This window comes from Calliphora vicina, chromosome 2, assembly GCF_958450345.1.
Source record: "Calliphora vicina chromosome 2, idCalVici1.1, whole genome shotgun sequence".
NCBI lineage: Eukaryota > Metazoa > Arthropoda > Insecta > Diptera > Calliphoridae > Calliphora > Calliphora vicina.
This window is the reverse complement of record NC_088781.1, coordinates 123,305,400-123,320,378: the sequence shown is the minus strand read 5'-3', so window position 1 is coordinate 123,320,378 and position 14,979 is coordinate 123,305,400. Positions and strand designations below refer to the sequence as shown.

The 14,979-nt window shown below is 30.3% G+C and overlaps 1 protein-coding gene across 5 annotated transcripts in view; it reads right to left on the bottom strand.

Annotated features, from left to right (window-relative positions):
- Positions 1–1,263: 1,263 nt before the first annotated feature.
- Positions 1,264–14,979, bottom strand: part of PDZ-GEF (PDZ domain-containing guanine nucleotide exchange factor) — a 39,272-nt gene continuing 25,556 nt past the window's right edge. For 2 of the 5 annotated variants that reach the window (XM_065500938.1, XM_065500937.1), the window contains exons 5-8: positions 14,777–14,929; positions 7,074–7,577; positions 2,609–2,681; positions 1,264–2,530 (exon numbers count right to left, since the gene is read on the bottom strand). In XM_065500938.1, the coding sequence (XP_065357010.1) occupies positions 2,635–2,681; positions 7,074–7,577; positions 14,777–14,929 (704 nt within the window). In that variant the 3' untranslated portion in view covers positions 1,264–2,530; positions 2,609–2,634. Of the gene's footprint in view, positions 2,531–2,604; positions 2,717–7,073; positions 7,578–14,776; positions 14,930–14,979 lie in introns of those variants that run through there. The other 3 variants (XR_010575964.1, XM_065500939.1, XM_065500940.1) reach the window with 3 other exon arrangements.

Sequence of the window (14,979 nt, the reverse complement as noted above, 5' to 3'; positions counted from 1 at the left end):
AGAACTGAACTAGAACTGAACTAGAACTGAACTAGAATTGAACTAGAATTGAACTAGAATTGAACTAGAACTGAACTAGAACTGAACTAGAACTGAACTAGAACTGAACTAGAACTAGAACTGAACTAGAACTGAACTAGAACTGAACTAGAACTGAACTAGAACTGAACTAGAACTGAACTAGAACTAGAACTGAACTAGAACTGAACTAGAACTAAACTAGAACTGAACTAGAACTGAACTAGAACTGAACTAGAACTGAACTAGAACTGAACTAGAACTGAACTAGAACTGAACTAGAACTGAACTGAACTAGAACTGAACTAGAACTGAACTAGAACTGAACTAGAACTGAACTAGAACTGAACTAGAACTGAACTAGAACTGAACTAGAACTGAACTAGAACTGAACTAGAACTGAACTAGAACTGAACTAGAACTGAACTAGAACTGAACTAGAACTGAACTAGAACTGAACTAGAACTGAAATAGAACTGAAATAGAACTGAACTAGAACTGAACTAGAACTGAACTAGAACTAGAACTGAACTTGATTTTATTTTACTGCCTACCAATTAGCTGTGAAAAATAGTTATTTTTATAAGTAAACCTTGTAATAAATATCTGTAATAATTTCGTCTTTATAGTCCTTTTCTTTGTAGGGAGATATAGTTTTCAGGATTTTGGAAAAATAGCAGTATTAATGATACAAAAACGTCTTCATAATAAACAATAACATAACATTTATCATTTAAGACTTGAATTTCCAATTAGTTAACACACCTTTCTGATTAAGTATAAAAATATCAGTAAGAAATACGTCTTTATGTTGATAATATGAAAGCTAGGTTAATAGAAATAAACAATTCTGCTTTAATATTTCAAACAATACTAGTATAAAGAACGATAATGAAAATGTTTAAGTGAACTTACGATCTGTAGGTATAAAAATTTTAGAATTTCATTAAAAATGCAAAAAATGCAGCTGCAATAAATTTTAAAAAATAAAGCAAAATGTTAAATACAATCACAACAACTATATAACAATGTATTATATGTTGTTGTAATTGTGCCAAAGTTTGCAGGGCTAAAAAAGCGGTGATGTGAATAACCTTATTAGCGAGAATAATAAATTTAGTTCGCAACACAAATCTTACCAATAATCAAATAAATCTTCTATAAGCTGCCTTTTTCTTGTGTGTTTTTGATTAAAATTTTAAAGTTTATTTCATTATCGCTCCTTATAACTTTTGTATATTTGAATTTTTGTTTTAAAAGTGTTGATTTTATTCATTTGAATTTATTTAATTTATACAGCGAAATAAAATAAGAGCAGAAAATCTTAAAATTATGATAAATTGTATTGTATGGTCCACTTAACTAAGAATTTGTAAGGGTGAAATATAAATACAAAATAATAGAAAAATATTTCAAATATGTATGTATATGTACGATTATTTATAAGTGGTAAAGATGAAAGTAAATGAAATGTGTGAGGGCTAAATAAAAATACAGATTTTGTTCAATAATTAAATATGTATGTATGTGACTTTGAGAACATAAAGAAAAGTTTAGTAATAATATAATATACAACGTGATAAAATGTAATGAATTAAACGAAATCCATAGAATTTTCTAACGAACAAATGATTTGTATTATAAATACTTTTTGTTTTCTTTTTTAAATATATGTATGTATATGCATATGTTTGTATATTGTGAGAATATTTGGAAAATTGCTTTCATTTTCATGGGGGAACTTAAATTAATACTTGTCTTTATTTTACATCATTAATAATAATATAGCCTGATTCGAGTTGGTTTTTTTCTTTTATAATATAACATCAAAAGGTTTTTTGTTTGTTTGTTTGTGGTAAAAACAATAATATATCAAAAAAAATTCAAATTTATATTAATGTTTGTGTTTGTTTTCAAAAATAGAAAGAAATGTTATAGAATTCATTATAATTAATAAAAAAAAATTGTACATTTTTGTAAGTCTTTTTAAAGTTTTCTTGGTAAATTTTAAGTAGTAGTATTTTTGTTAGTTTGATTTTCTTTTTGTTTCTTCTTTTTTGTAAATTTGGCTGAATATTTTTTTGTTTTTGATTTTTTGTGGTAAAACTTATGGCTAGTAAAAGAAAATATATATTTTACATAATAATATCCCAAAAAGAAAAAAATTAAATTATTATATTAATATGTATGGTATATATATAACTATAAGAAAAAAGAGTAAATAGTATAGAGTATAAGAAGTATAAGATCATTTAAAGTAAATAGAAAATTGTCTGAGGACAATGGTCCGCCTGCAGATTATTTGATTGGTTTTAAGCGACAAATACAAAAAAAAAATCCTTCATACATCATTATCAACAACATCATGATCATACATTTATGCGTTTTTAAACATTTTACTCCACAACCTTATTTTATTTTTTATTTTTTTTTTATTAATATAATATATATTTTTTCTTTGAAATAAAAAACATCAATTTGGCATATATTTTCTTTCTTTTTTTTGCATTAACTAGAGTTGGAAAAGAGGTAAAATATTTTGGTATTATTATCAGTTACAATGAAAACTACTTTAGTTTTCAAAACTTACCATTTTATATTTTTATATATAAAAATTTATTGGTTCATCGGTGGCATAGGACACATGGGACAACCAGGAGCACCTTTAGGGAAAGAAAAGAAATTCAGAAGAAAAGTTCTAATAAATAAAGAAAAATTAATTAATTAGGAAATTAAAAAAAACTTAAAATTTATTAAATATTTAAGGTTATTCATTTCAAAATAATGTAAAATTACACGCTGATTTTTTTTACACTTTTACACAACAAAAACATGAAAATAAATTCCACAAAAAAATGAAATTTTTTTTTGATTTTTTTTTCTTGTTTTTGTTTTGAAAAAGTGTAAAAAAATCAGAGTGTAATTTTACATTTTTTTGAAATGAATACCCTCATTATAAAAAAATTCATAAAATAATCTTATATCCCTGAAAAAACTTCGAAGCTGTTTTCTAAAGTAATCGTATTTTAACAATTATTCTAAATGTCTTCCTAAATTCAAATAAATTTTGTCTATAATGAAGTTCTTAAAAATATCATTCGAACTTGTTTTTAAATCAGGGGCCAAATTACAGCATTCGATATCGAGTAAAACTGATCATAATTTTCTTATTCGAGATTATGGCATTCGATAACGAACAATAAATTTAGTACATTTTATTATAATTTCGATACCGATAGCTCATTCGATCACGAATACGTTAATTCGGCGACAGATTATTATATAAAAGTTATTTCCATTAATTTATGTACTATAAAGCGCTTGACAATACAATGGAAACTTATCCAAATATTCAATAAATAGTTCAAAATCTAAAAAAATTGTTATTTTGTTACTACTTATCAGAGCTGTAAATGAATCATTATGAATTAGCTAAATTTTGAATTAATTCATTGAATTGAAAAAATTAATTGAATGAAATTTGAATCAATTCAAACGAATTAGTCAGAAATGAATTTCAATTCATTTCCAATTCATTTGAATTGAATTGATTTTGAATTAATTCAAATGAATTTGTAAAAATGAGTTGCAATTCATTTGAATTGAATTGATTTTGAATTAATTCAAATGAATTAGAAAAATGAATTAGCAATTCAAATGAATGATTCAAAAATGAATTGCAATCAATCAAATTCAAGAGCAGATCTCTAGGGGGAATGAAAAATTTCTCCTACCAAAATAAAAATATCCAATACAAAAATTGAAAATCCTTGTCCTGTATTCTCGCCTGATCAATGAAACATGGATCTGCTCTTGAATTTGATTGATTGCAACTCATTTTTGAATCATTCATTTGAATTGCTAATTCTTTTTTCTAATTCATTTGAATTAATTCAAATTCAATTCAAATGAATTGGAAATGAATTGCAAATCATTTTTACAAATTCATTTGAATTAATTCAAATTCAATTCAAATGAATTGTAAATGAATTGCTAATTCTTTTTTCTAATTCATTTGAATTAATTCAAAATCAATTCAATTCAAATGAATTGGAAATGAATTGCAATTCATTTTTACCAAATTCATTTGAATTAATTCAAATTTCATTCAATTCATTTTTGTAAATGAATGATTCATTTACAGCTCTGCTACTTATTAAGAGTTTTTTTGATGTATGTATTAGGGTTCCTAATTTCCCGGACTTTTTTCTTTCCCGTGAGGAAATTAAAAAATAGTTTAATTCCCGGGAATTACCGGGAATTTTTTAATACTAAATTAAACCAAAAACCTGAAAAATTTTTTCGAATAAATTTACTTATAATTTTACCAGGGTTTTAAAAGAAGTATAAGATAAATGTATTTGGTTGTTGGTCCAGCCTTTATAAGGAAAAGAATTCGGTTATTTCAATAGTAATACTTCTTTGTCAACTGACTATATGTTGTTAGAACCGAAAAAATCTATGGATATAATAGAATAATTCAATTAGCAATAAATTTGGCCATCGAAACGTATCTGAATATAGTAACTTTTAGAAGAAAACTTATGAAGGTATTCCCGAAAATTAACAAAAAAATATTCACGGGAAATTTTTCCCGCGTAGGAACCCTAGTATGTATAGAACTTCCAATAGGGATAACTGTAAATTCAGCTGTCATATTTATGAAGTGTGTTTAACTTTTTTTTAATATACTTTAGCAAATCACCATACAAAGACTTACATATGAACAACGCCAAACTTATAGAGCACTTCGTCAAGTCAAAGTCGTGCAAAATTGGACCGACAGGATGACGTTCATAAGAGGCATATGCCGAAAATTATGTTTAAATATTAAATGCCATGAAATTTGTGAGCTAATAAAAAAATTTGGACATTCCATTGAATTTTTTGTTTTATTTTAAAAAAAAAGTTTTATGCCTCTAAAATAACGAAAATTAAAAAAAAAATATTTTTTTTAGTGAACAAACTTGTTGGTGAAAAATAAAATTGATAAAAAAAAAAAAATTTGTGACAAAAAATTTTTGATGCAACAAAACAAACATTTTTTGGTGAAATAAAATTTTTGAAGAAAAAAAAAATTTGGTAAAAAAAAACAAATTAAAAATTATTCATTGTTATGGTATTGACAAATCAATGGAAAATTTATCACTGAATTCCAGAATTTCGCTTCTTCAGAAAAAGTAAAATGAAAATTTATTTCGGAATGAAACCACTAAAATGTTTAATCATTTCTATACCAAAAACATCACTTTTTTTCATATAAAAAAGGCTGTCAAATTGAAATAGGATATGCTGAATTATTAAATATTTTTGAATAAAAAAATTACACGGAATCTGAAAAACCTAAAACGAAATCGATCGGAATTAAAACCATTCCGAACAAAATGTGTGACAGGCCTGTTAGTTTTAATTTTTTAGCAAATCAGTATTTGGATAGAATTTGTTTTTTATTTATGCCTCACAGCGACGACGAACCTATTAAAGAATCAATAGTCATCTTTTAAATATTTTTGCCATTCCCATTTGATAAAGCTATATTCATAGTATAATTCTATGACTGTATTTTGCGATCTTTAATTTCCCATAAGTTTTCTATGGGATTGGGATCTAGCGATTGGGCAGACCACTTCAAAACACGTGCCTCATTGGATCTCCATGCTAGAGGCATATTTTCCTAAGCATATAAATACATAACATTGTTTAAAATGGATCTGATTTCAGTCATATCATAAAAAACCAGTCCAAACCATTATAATGTCACCGACAAACTTGACTGAATGAATTATTTGTATACTTGGGTCGTAATTTTCTCTTCGGCCGTCTTTAATTTCCCATCACTGCCTCTTAAATTGTATTTGGATTCATCCGAAAAAAGAGAGCAGTATTCCATTTCTGTCCCATGCATTTTATTAAATGTTCTTTTGCTAATTATATACACGAGCAGACCAGCCTCATATACCTTGCGGCGACAAATAGTTCGAGAACTAATTTTATATTATTGATAATCTTCTCGGAATTAATTTTTGAAAATTTGTTAAACTCTCTTGGTATTAAATAAATTATCTTGTTGAAGTAGTTTTATGAGGACTTTCTCCAAAATGTTGAGTTTTTACTGTTTTTATCTGACTCACCAAAATGTTTTATAGTTTTTGAAAATACTGATTTATTGATTTTTTTACTGCATTAAAATCGTTTATTTAAAATTTATATTCGGCATTGCCTAATTTTATGTAGGATTCACAAAATATATTTTAAGAAAAATATTAATAAAAATTTTTGGGTGAAATAAATTTTTTGTAAAAAAAATGGTTAAAAAATGTTGATGAAAAAAAATCGAAATAATCACGGTTTTTTGCTCATATATCAGCCATTTGTGGACTATAGCGGATAGTCAAGGAGAAGGTTATAAACATATTTTTGTGAATTTAATTTTGGGGCAAATTTTTGGTGAAATTTTTTTTTTTGGAAAAAAATAATGTCAGGTTTTTTCCCGATTTTGACACATTCAGGGTCCGAATTTCTGTGGCGTTATATAAGTTGTTGGAAAGGTCTTTGAAATATTTATCATTAGCCATTCATATTGCCAATATATCCAAAATATATCAACAAATCGGGGTAGTCATTTGTGGTCGATTTTCCAAATTTAAATAGCAACCGAACCAGGACTGTAACGGATATACATATGTAAGTTATTAGCGGGATTGGAAAAGTTGATTTCAACAGACAGGCGGACATGACTATAGAATGGTATAAAAATAGTAAAATGATGTCATTATTTAAGATGCGGGGCTGGTTTATAAAAAAGCAAATCTCAAAAAACACTATAAAGTAATGAATTTTCCTTTGAACCAAATACTTATCAGATTTAAATACAACTTTTTACAAATATTAAAAATATTTTACAGATACATACGTTTTCTTCTTAACTAAAACACAATATACCAAATAAAAAATCCTTTAAAATACCTTTTATTCTCATCTCTTTGCTCAAAATTTCACCAATATCATATCATTCATTGTCCTGTTACCCCAAAATGTCCAACCTCAAAACTTACCATGCATATTGGAATGTCTATGATTATGATGTAGCATAGCGGCCGCTGTGGCATAGGGTGGTGGCATATTTGGCTGTTGTAATGGTGGCGACAACGGTCTATTGTGTAGAAGTTGTGGCGGTGCATGTGATCCACCATTACCGCCGTTATTGCCACCGTTCGTTATGAACATTTGTAAATTTTGACCACGCATTAGGTATGGAGGTGGTGTTGGTGTCAAAGTTGGTGGTGGTAATTGTTGTTGTTGTTGTGATTGTGTTTGTGGCAGTAGTTGTGGTGGTGGTGCATTCATAGTTGTTGCATTTTGTGTTGTTGTTGTTGCTGGGTGTAAGGTATGTGGTGATAAAGCTCTAGTGCTACACTGAGTATTTATATTGCGTGTAGCTGCCGTATTGGAAATCTGTTGCAACAAACGACAATCAGCTGCTGTATAGACAGATGATGAAGAGCTGTTATCATGTTGGGCATATGAACAAAGCCCACTATCATTGGACGATATCGATCCTACACGTACACATTTAGGAAGAAATTCGAAAATACGTAAACTTCTACAATCAAATTGTAACAATTGATAATCATCATCTACTTTGTTTTGTTTGTTTAGTTTATCCAAAAACAAAACAGTTTTTTTTAGTGTTTTAGTTTATTTTTGTAGTTTTTTTTTTTTAAAAAAAAGAAAGTGAGTTGTACAAATACGTTGCAGTTGCAAATTGCCAGGTGCAATATTTGTGTTTAAGTAGATAGTAGGTGTATGAGAGTAGAGTAAAGAGATAATAGAAGAAGAAAGTGTTGAAAAATATTTAGTTTTGAAGATAATGTTAGCACCACACCATTAGAGTAAAAACAAACAAATTTATTTTTGATAGCTTTACATAGCAGTATTTTAAGGCAGTAAATTTTAATTTTTTGCTACTACCAACCAAAAGCCATTCCAATATGCATAATTTTGTAAGTTAGGATTTCAGATTGAGTTTTCTAGATTTGTTTATATAATTTATATCAGAACTAATTTTAAGAAATTTGGAGTTTTTCTAAAATATTATCATAATAAGCAAATTACTACTTAAAAATAGGTATGTATTAATTATAAAACTACTAAATGATATGATAGTTTAGGAAATAGTAAACTATTTCCTTCTTCGCAAGATGTTTTATTTTGAATGTTTAATTAGATCAAAAAAAAACATTAAACGTTTTAAAATTTATTTTCCTTTTAATAGCAACCGAAATATGTATCGAGCTCACTCAATTACAGACTAGCTGCGGTATTAAGAGTAGTGATTGGTATATCATTTACGAATAAACTACCAAGATTTAGCACTTGTTACTTCTTATTGAACTATTGAGCACAAACGAAATTCAAAAGTATTTCAATATAGGTCCCTATGAAGTTTTTAAAAAGTACTCAAATAAAGAGCGAATCTAAACTTCTGGTAGCAACGGTTTGAACAAAGCTGTCATCGTCATTCCTTTCACATAATATTTATCACATTCCATATTTAACCAACAAACATTCCTCTATATAATTTTGAAAGCATTCTGAACATTTCAACTAACAAGCTCAAAGTACAGAAAATAGGGAGTGTGTATTTTGGTACAAAACGTTTAGTATATCTTTCATATCAGAAGAAAGCTTAATAGGATGAAGATTCTATGCAGAAGCCTTAACAGATGTAAAACAAAGAATATTTAAAAAAGTAAGAGTGTAATGTTGTTGTAACAGTTTCACTCTTTCCGAGAGTTTTTTACTGGGAACAAAAACTTTCGGCGAAGATCCAGTTGTCGTGGGAACGAAGAGTGGAAAATTTTGAATTCTCGAATTTAAATAGCAACCGAAATATTGATGTATTAATCATGCTTGTAAGTTATTTAGGGCTTCGACTAAATCGACTTCCCTATCTATAACGATCTGGAATATACTTTACTTTATGAGTTAGCAAAGGAAAAATGTGGAAATTATAAAGGGAATGCCGACAAACTTTTATATACCCTTATGAATAGTAGGGGCAACATAATTAAGAAGAGAGCGACCAGCGAGGATTTTACTCTCACTTTTTGTTAATGTAGGTGACGTGCTAGGAATAGTATAGGAGGCTGTGGGAATGAAGAAAGCCTTGCAATATATATATATATATATTGAAGAGCAAAGGTTGTAGTACTAGACCATGTGGTGGCATACCCATTATTGTCTTTGGATATATTGATTTTTGAACTCTGAACTCAACTAACGCTGACTCAGCGTTTGAAACTTTTGGGAAGAGTTGAGTTCGTGATGTCATGTATCAGCATGGAGTTATGACAGTGCCAAAGTCATTCGGCAAGTCCAAAGTCGTAATAATTGTGCGTTAACATTGACAGGGCTGATTGACACCGTTTGTGATCTGTGAAGTTATCAGATGAAAAGCTGTTGTTATGATAAGCGCCTCCCTGAACCCATGCTGGTGTGTGAGGAGCCGGAAATGATATTTTAGCGATGGTAACAGTAGCTATTCCAAGACGATTACTGCAGATGATAGTAGGGGAATATGGGGGAATGGTAACCCAAGAGTAGCGGGTATATCTGGTTTTAGATTCGGATTTATATTAAAAACTTTCCAGAAATCGGGAATCTCGAGTTCCAAACCTACTTTACAAAGTTATTTCAGCATTAACATAGAGATACCGTCAGAACCAAGACCTTTTTTTTGTCCTGTTCTGCGTGTCGAGATATTCTATATTCTTATAGTATGTTTAGGTTGCATCCTTTTGGTAATAACTACTTTAAACGTATTATACTATTTTTAACAACGTTAGAATTTATTGTTGCTTCCTTTTTTTATGCAACTTTGCTGGAAGTATTTTACTAGATTCTAGCGAGTAAACCGTTAACGGGTCCTTAAATATTGTTTGCCACCAAATTAAGCTTGTTATTTTAGCATTAAAAAACACTTGTCAAATTGTCTTCGACATAAGCACTACGTGCATTTTACTAAAAAAGCAATATATTCCTTCTACGAGGTAATATTTATTAACAATAAAAAGAGATCTTCGTCTCTAATTTAAACTTGAAATTTGTTTGTTTTATTTTTATACCAATTTTGGAAAACTTGGATTGATGCAAAACATTTGGTCCTAGCGAACCGGATTTTTAAACGAGTACTGGATCTTTGGGCATCATTGACTCCATCATCCCCTGGCAATAATACAGTCCACCGGCAATATACATATTTATTTTTCATAAAATAAGGTACGTAATTATATTTCAATTGTGAGCTAAAGTGAAGTGATTAAAATTCGTTTGATTTTAACGCGAACGCACATACACTTTTCATTTGTGTTTTATTTCATTAAATTCTTCGATTTTAAAAAAATAGTGACACTATTTCATTTGTTTAAAACTTAATTTATACGGACAATAAATAAAAATTAGTATTTCCTACATTTTCTTTTGTGCGATTATTTGTTTACAGATTTCCATCTGTAAATTACAATAACAATAATATATTCTTCTTCTTACATTGTATTGGTCACCCTACGGTCGGTCAGTTTGACTACAACATAGTTTCGGGATATATTTTTGTTAAATTTTTTATATTTTTGTAATTAATTTTTATATATTGTCGATAATTGAATAAGGAAAATGCCCATAACTTCACTTAATAGATTCATTAGAGCATCTGATGCTCTTATTGATTTTGAGGCAAATTTTAATGATTTTCCTGAGGACATTCATAATGTTTATACCTTGGAGGTTCAGAGCGCTGAAATAAAATTGTTATGGGAGAAAGTTAAAACAACATATGAGGCCTGTTTGGATTTTTTGGAGAATTCTGATACAGAGCCTAGTGATGTAGATGTAGCTGCGTCTAAATATCAGGTCACATACGTAGCCTATATGAAATGTTTAGGTTCGATTAATGAGAAGGTGAGCAAATTTAAATCGGTACCGAACGCAAGTGATTCGCCAGTAGTGAATTCTGATTCTGGGCATACTTTGACTCTACCCCCTTGCGATGTCGACGCATTTGGAGGGGATTATGATTCTTGGCCGGCCTTTAGAGATTTATTTACGGCGATTTATATAAAGAGCTCGCGCCTTAGTAATGTAGAACGCCTTTGTCATTTAATACGTAAGACCGAAGGTGAAGCTAAAGATATTGTTTTGAAAAGTCCGTTGAGTAATGAGGGCTTTGAAGTAGCCTGGCGGGATCTTAAGATTGCATATGAGAATCCTAGTATGTTAGTAAACAACCAACTGAAACTTCTGTTTAGTCTGCCTTCCTTTGACAAGGAAACTAGTGCCGGACTTAAGACCTTAAAACGCGGTATTAATAGTTGTCTTACATCCCTTTCTATTTATAAAGTGCCTACGGATAATTGGGACCCAATTATCGTCTTTATATGCATTCAAAGACTTCCTTCATCGACAGTTTCTCTTTGGGAACACAGTGTAAAGAACAAGACGGCTCTCTCCCTTTGGCAAGATTTGGATAACTTTCTGACGGAAAGAATTCTGACATTGGACTGTCTTAACAATCTTAAGGGTAACGTTTTGGAAACAAAGTCAAACCACGTGAAATATTCTGTACCTTCTGACGATGTTACTTCTTCGAATATTTCTTGTATTTTATGTACTAACCAATCTCACTTTTTACGCACTTGTCGACGATTTAAGAGTCTTCCAATAACTGACCGAATTTTAGCTGTGAACGAAAATAACTGTTGTTCTAATTGTCTCTCAAGGACACACCATGTCAGCAATTGTAAAAGCAATAATAATTGTTTAATTTGCGATAATCGACACCATACTATGCTTCATCATGAGCCAATAGAAAATTCAAACGTGGAATGGACTACGACTTCTTCCGGTCAGAGTTCTGCTGAGGTTCTTCGACCCACTAACTCGTCACCGACTTATCAACGACCTTCTACTTCTACTAATGTTACGCAAACTCGACAAGTATTTCATACACGTCAAAATCAATCTGTTATCTTAGGAACTGCATCAGTAAATATCATACATAATGGCAATAGGTATCAGGTCAGAGCTCTTATTGATTCAGCTTCGGAATGTTCATTTGTTAGTAATCGATTACGAAAAAGGTTTAAACTTCCCACGCATTCTGCAAATGCTAAAGTTTCTGGCGTAAATAATGCGGTTTCTGTAGTTTCGAGAAAGGCTTGTTCTCTGAAGATCGGCTCTGATTTGGATTCTTCTGTAGTACTGAATACAACGGCCTTTGTTTTGGCAGATATATCGGAGAATTTGCCTTCGATTTCTGTAAACGCCGACATTAAAGGATTATTGCCAAATCTTCATTTGGCAGATTCCAATCCTTTCCATAGCCGGCCTGTTGATATTCTTATTGGGGCTGATTTATATCCGCAAATTATGTTACCGGAAATTCGACGAGACGTATTAGGGTCATTATTGGCTCAGAGAACAATTTATGGCTGGATACTGACAGGTCCAGTTAATTCTATATAATTATCAGTTAATGGTATTTCACTAACTCGGGATTTCCTAAAAGACCTAATGCTGTCATTTGATTATTCCTCTTTTTATTACTATGGATCTACATCTATGAATTAAACACAAATGAATTCAACATTTTAACTAACATTCGAATTGTATATTTACATTAATTATCATTAAAAAAGCTCATTGAAATATATTTACGATTTACCTTAGTATGTATTATTTTACTATATTATTTATAAAAACAATGCCTTTAATAGTCAGTTGATGGATCTGTCTAAAAACCATTCAGTTGATGGATCTGTCTAAAAACCATTGCCCGCAAGGGTCAGTTGATGGATCTGTCTAAAAACCATTGCCCGCAAGGGTCAGTTGATGGATCTGTCTAAAAACCATTCAGTTGATGGATCTGTCTAAAAACCATTCAGTTTATGGATCTGTCTAAAAACCATACCTATGCTATTAACATTACAACATACATTAGTGTTGCAAGGTGGCCGGCAATGTTTAGGTTGCATCCTTTTGGTAATAACTACTTTAAACGTATTATACTATTTTTAACAACGTTAGAATTTATTGTTGCTTCCTTTTTTTATGCAACTTTGCTGGAAGTATTTTACTAGATTCTAGCGAGTAAACCGTTAACGGGTCCTTAAATATTGTTTGCCACCAAATTAAGCTTGTTATTTTAGCATTAAAAAACACTTGTCAAATTGTCTTCGACATAAGCACACTACTAAAAAGAGATCTTCGTCTCTAATTTAAACTTGAAATTTGTTTGTTTTATTTTTATACCAATTTTGGAAAACTTGGATTGATGCAAAACATAGTAGAAGAGTGCGTTTTGCAGTTAATTGTCCAATGGTTGAGGCGATCCAACCATTTCCTTCGTCGATATTAATTGTGGATATTACAAATCTCTAACGTTAGCAGATCAATTACATCATGTAGGAGATTGCGTTGATGAGCCAAGCCTACAGGATGGGATGTATTATTCCTAAAAAATTGATCACCCTTAATGAAAAATGTGGAGTGCAGAAAGTGACGAAAGGAGTCGTAAATATAGTACGTGAAGCAATGCAATTCGGTTTTGTTGTAATTCACGAACGTGAACTTATCGGGCTTTACAAAGTCACTAGGCTTCATTGCAGTGACATAAAAGGGAATGAGGTTAAGTGCACTCGCTAGGTTTTATGGGCAAGTTTGATCATACTGACTTGTAGAGTCGGAGTCATCTAATTGCTAACTGTGGGTATTAATTCTCATGATAAGTAATGAAATCGCCAAGTATGTCTACGAATATTTGTTATCATGCTGCAAGATATGGGATATGCCCGAATGATAACTAGCCTCAATGCTTTTAACGGGCGGGATGTATTTGTTGAAAATTTCTAATTAAATATCTCGGACGATGAATAAGCGTGTCCACCGACATGGACTCGTTCTCTATCTCTCCGAACGATGTTATAGTCACATACAAAGGTATGTGCAGGAACCATTGGATCGCAATTCTTATATGGCTGCGTTACAGGATATCGCCTGTGGTCAGGGTCCCCATGATAATATTCAACTGCCCAGTCAATCCTATTTCACTTAGTCCAAAATAGATTTATTGACCAACCCCGTTGAAGTAGCATAAATTCTTTGTCTTTACCTCAGTTTCATACTAGATTAAAGGTAAGATGCAACCTGTTTCTTTAATCTAGTACGAAACTATCCACAATAAGGCTGATTAAATTCTTTGGAATAAAATTGTATTTCAATTTCTAAATAAAATTGTCTAAACTTAAAGGTAAATGCTTAAAAAACAATAACAACTGACACTGTTTAGACCTTTAAACAGCACACACAAGTTAACGTTTTACACACTGCTTTAAGTAGTTGCGCTTTGGAAGTAATTATAGAAATAAGTGTTTCTAATGCTATTGACTTTTGAATGTCAACTAAAGCACTCAACTTTAGACTGTTTAATTATAGCGTATGATGATAAATAAAACTACATACTTTTGATTAAAAATAACAAATAAAGTTCATAAACCGTTCCCTTTGCCTACGAGTACAAATGAGACAAAACTACTAGAAATGTTTTATTAGCTAAATAGTAAATTAATTAAATATGTAATTAAAAATTAGTTAGTAAGCCTAAAATGAAACTACACTACTTTTCATATAACGAGCAATGATATTACAATAAATATAAACTACATTAAAATAATGACAAACAAATATTTTTAATACAACTTACCAGAGGTAACAGATTTCCTTAAAGGTAAATCACGAAATGTGGTAACACTACTACTTTCTAAATTTAAATCCACCGAAGGCAAAGGGGGAGGTGGTGCCGGAGTATCAGAATGAGAACGTTCGTGTATCGAGCGTGGAGGAGGGATCATAGAAGCTAAATTTTAATGTTAAAGTGTTAATTATGTTGTTATTTGATTAACAAGA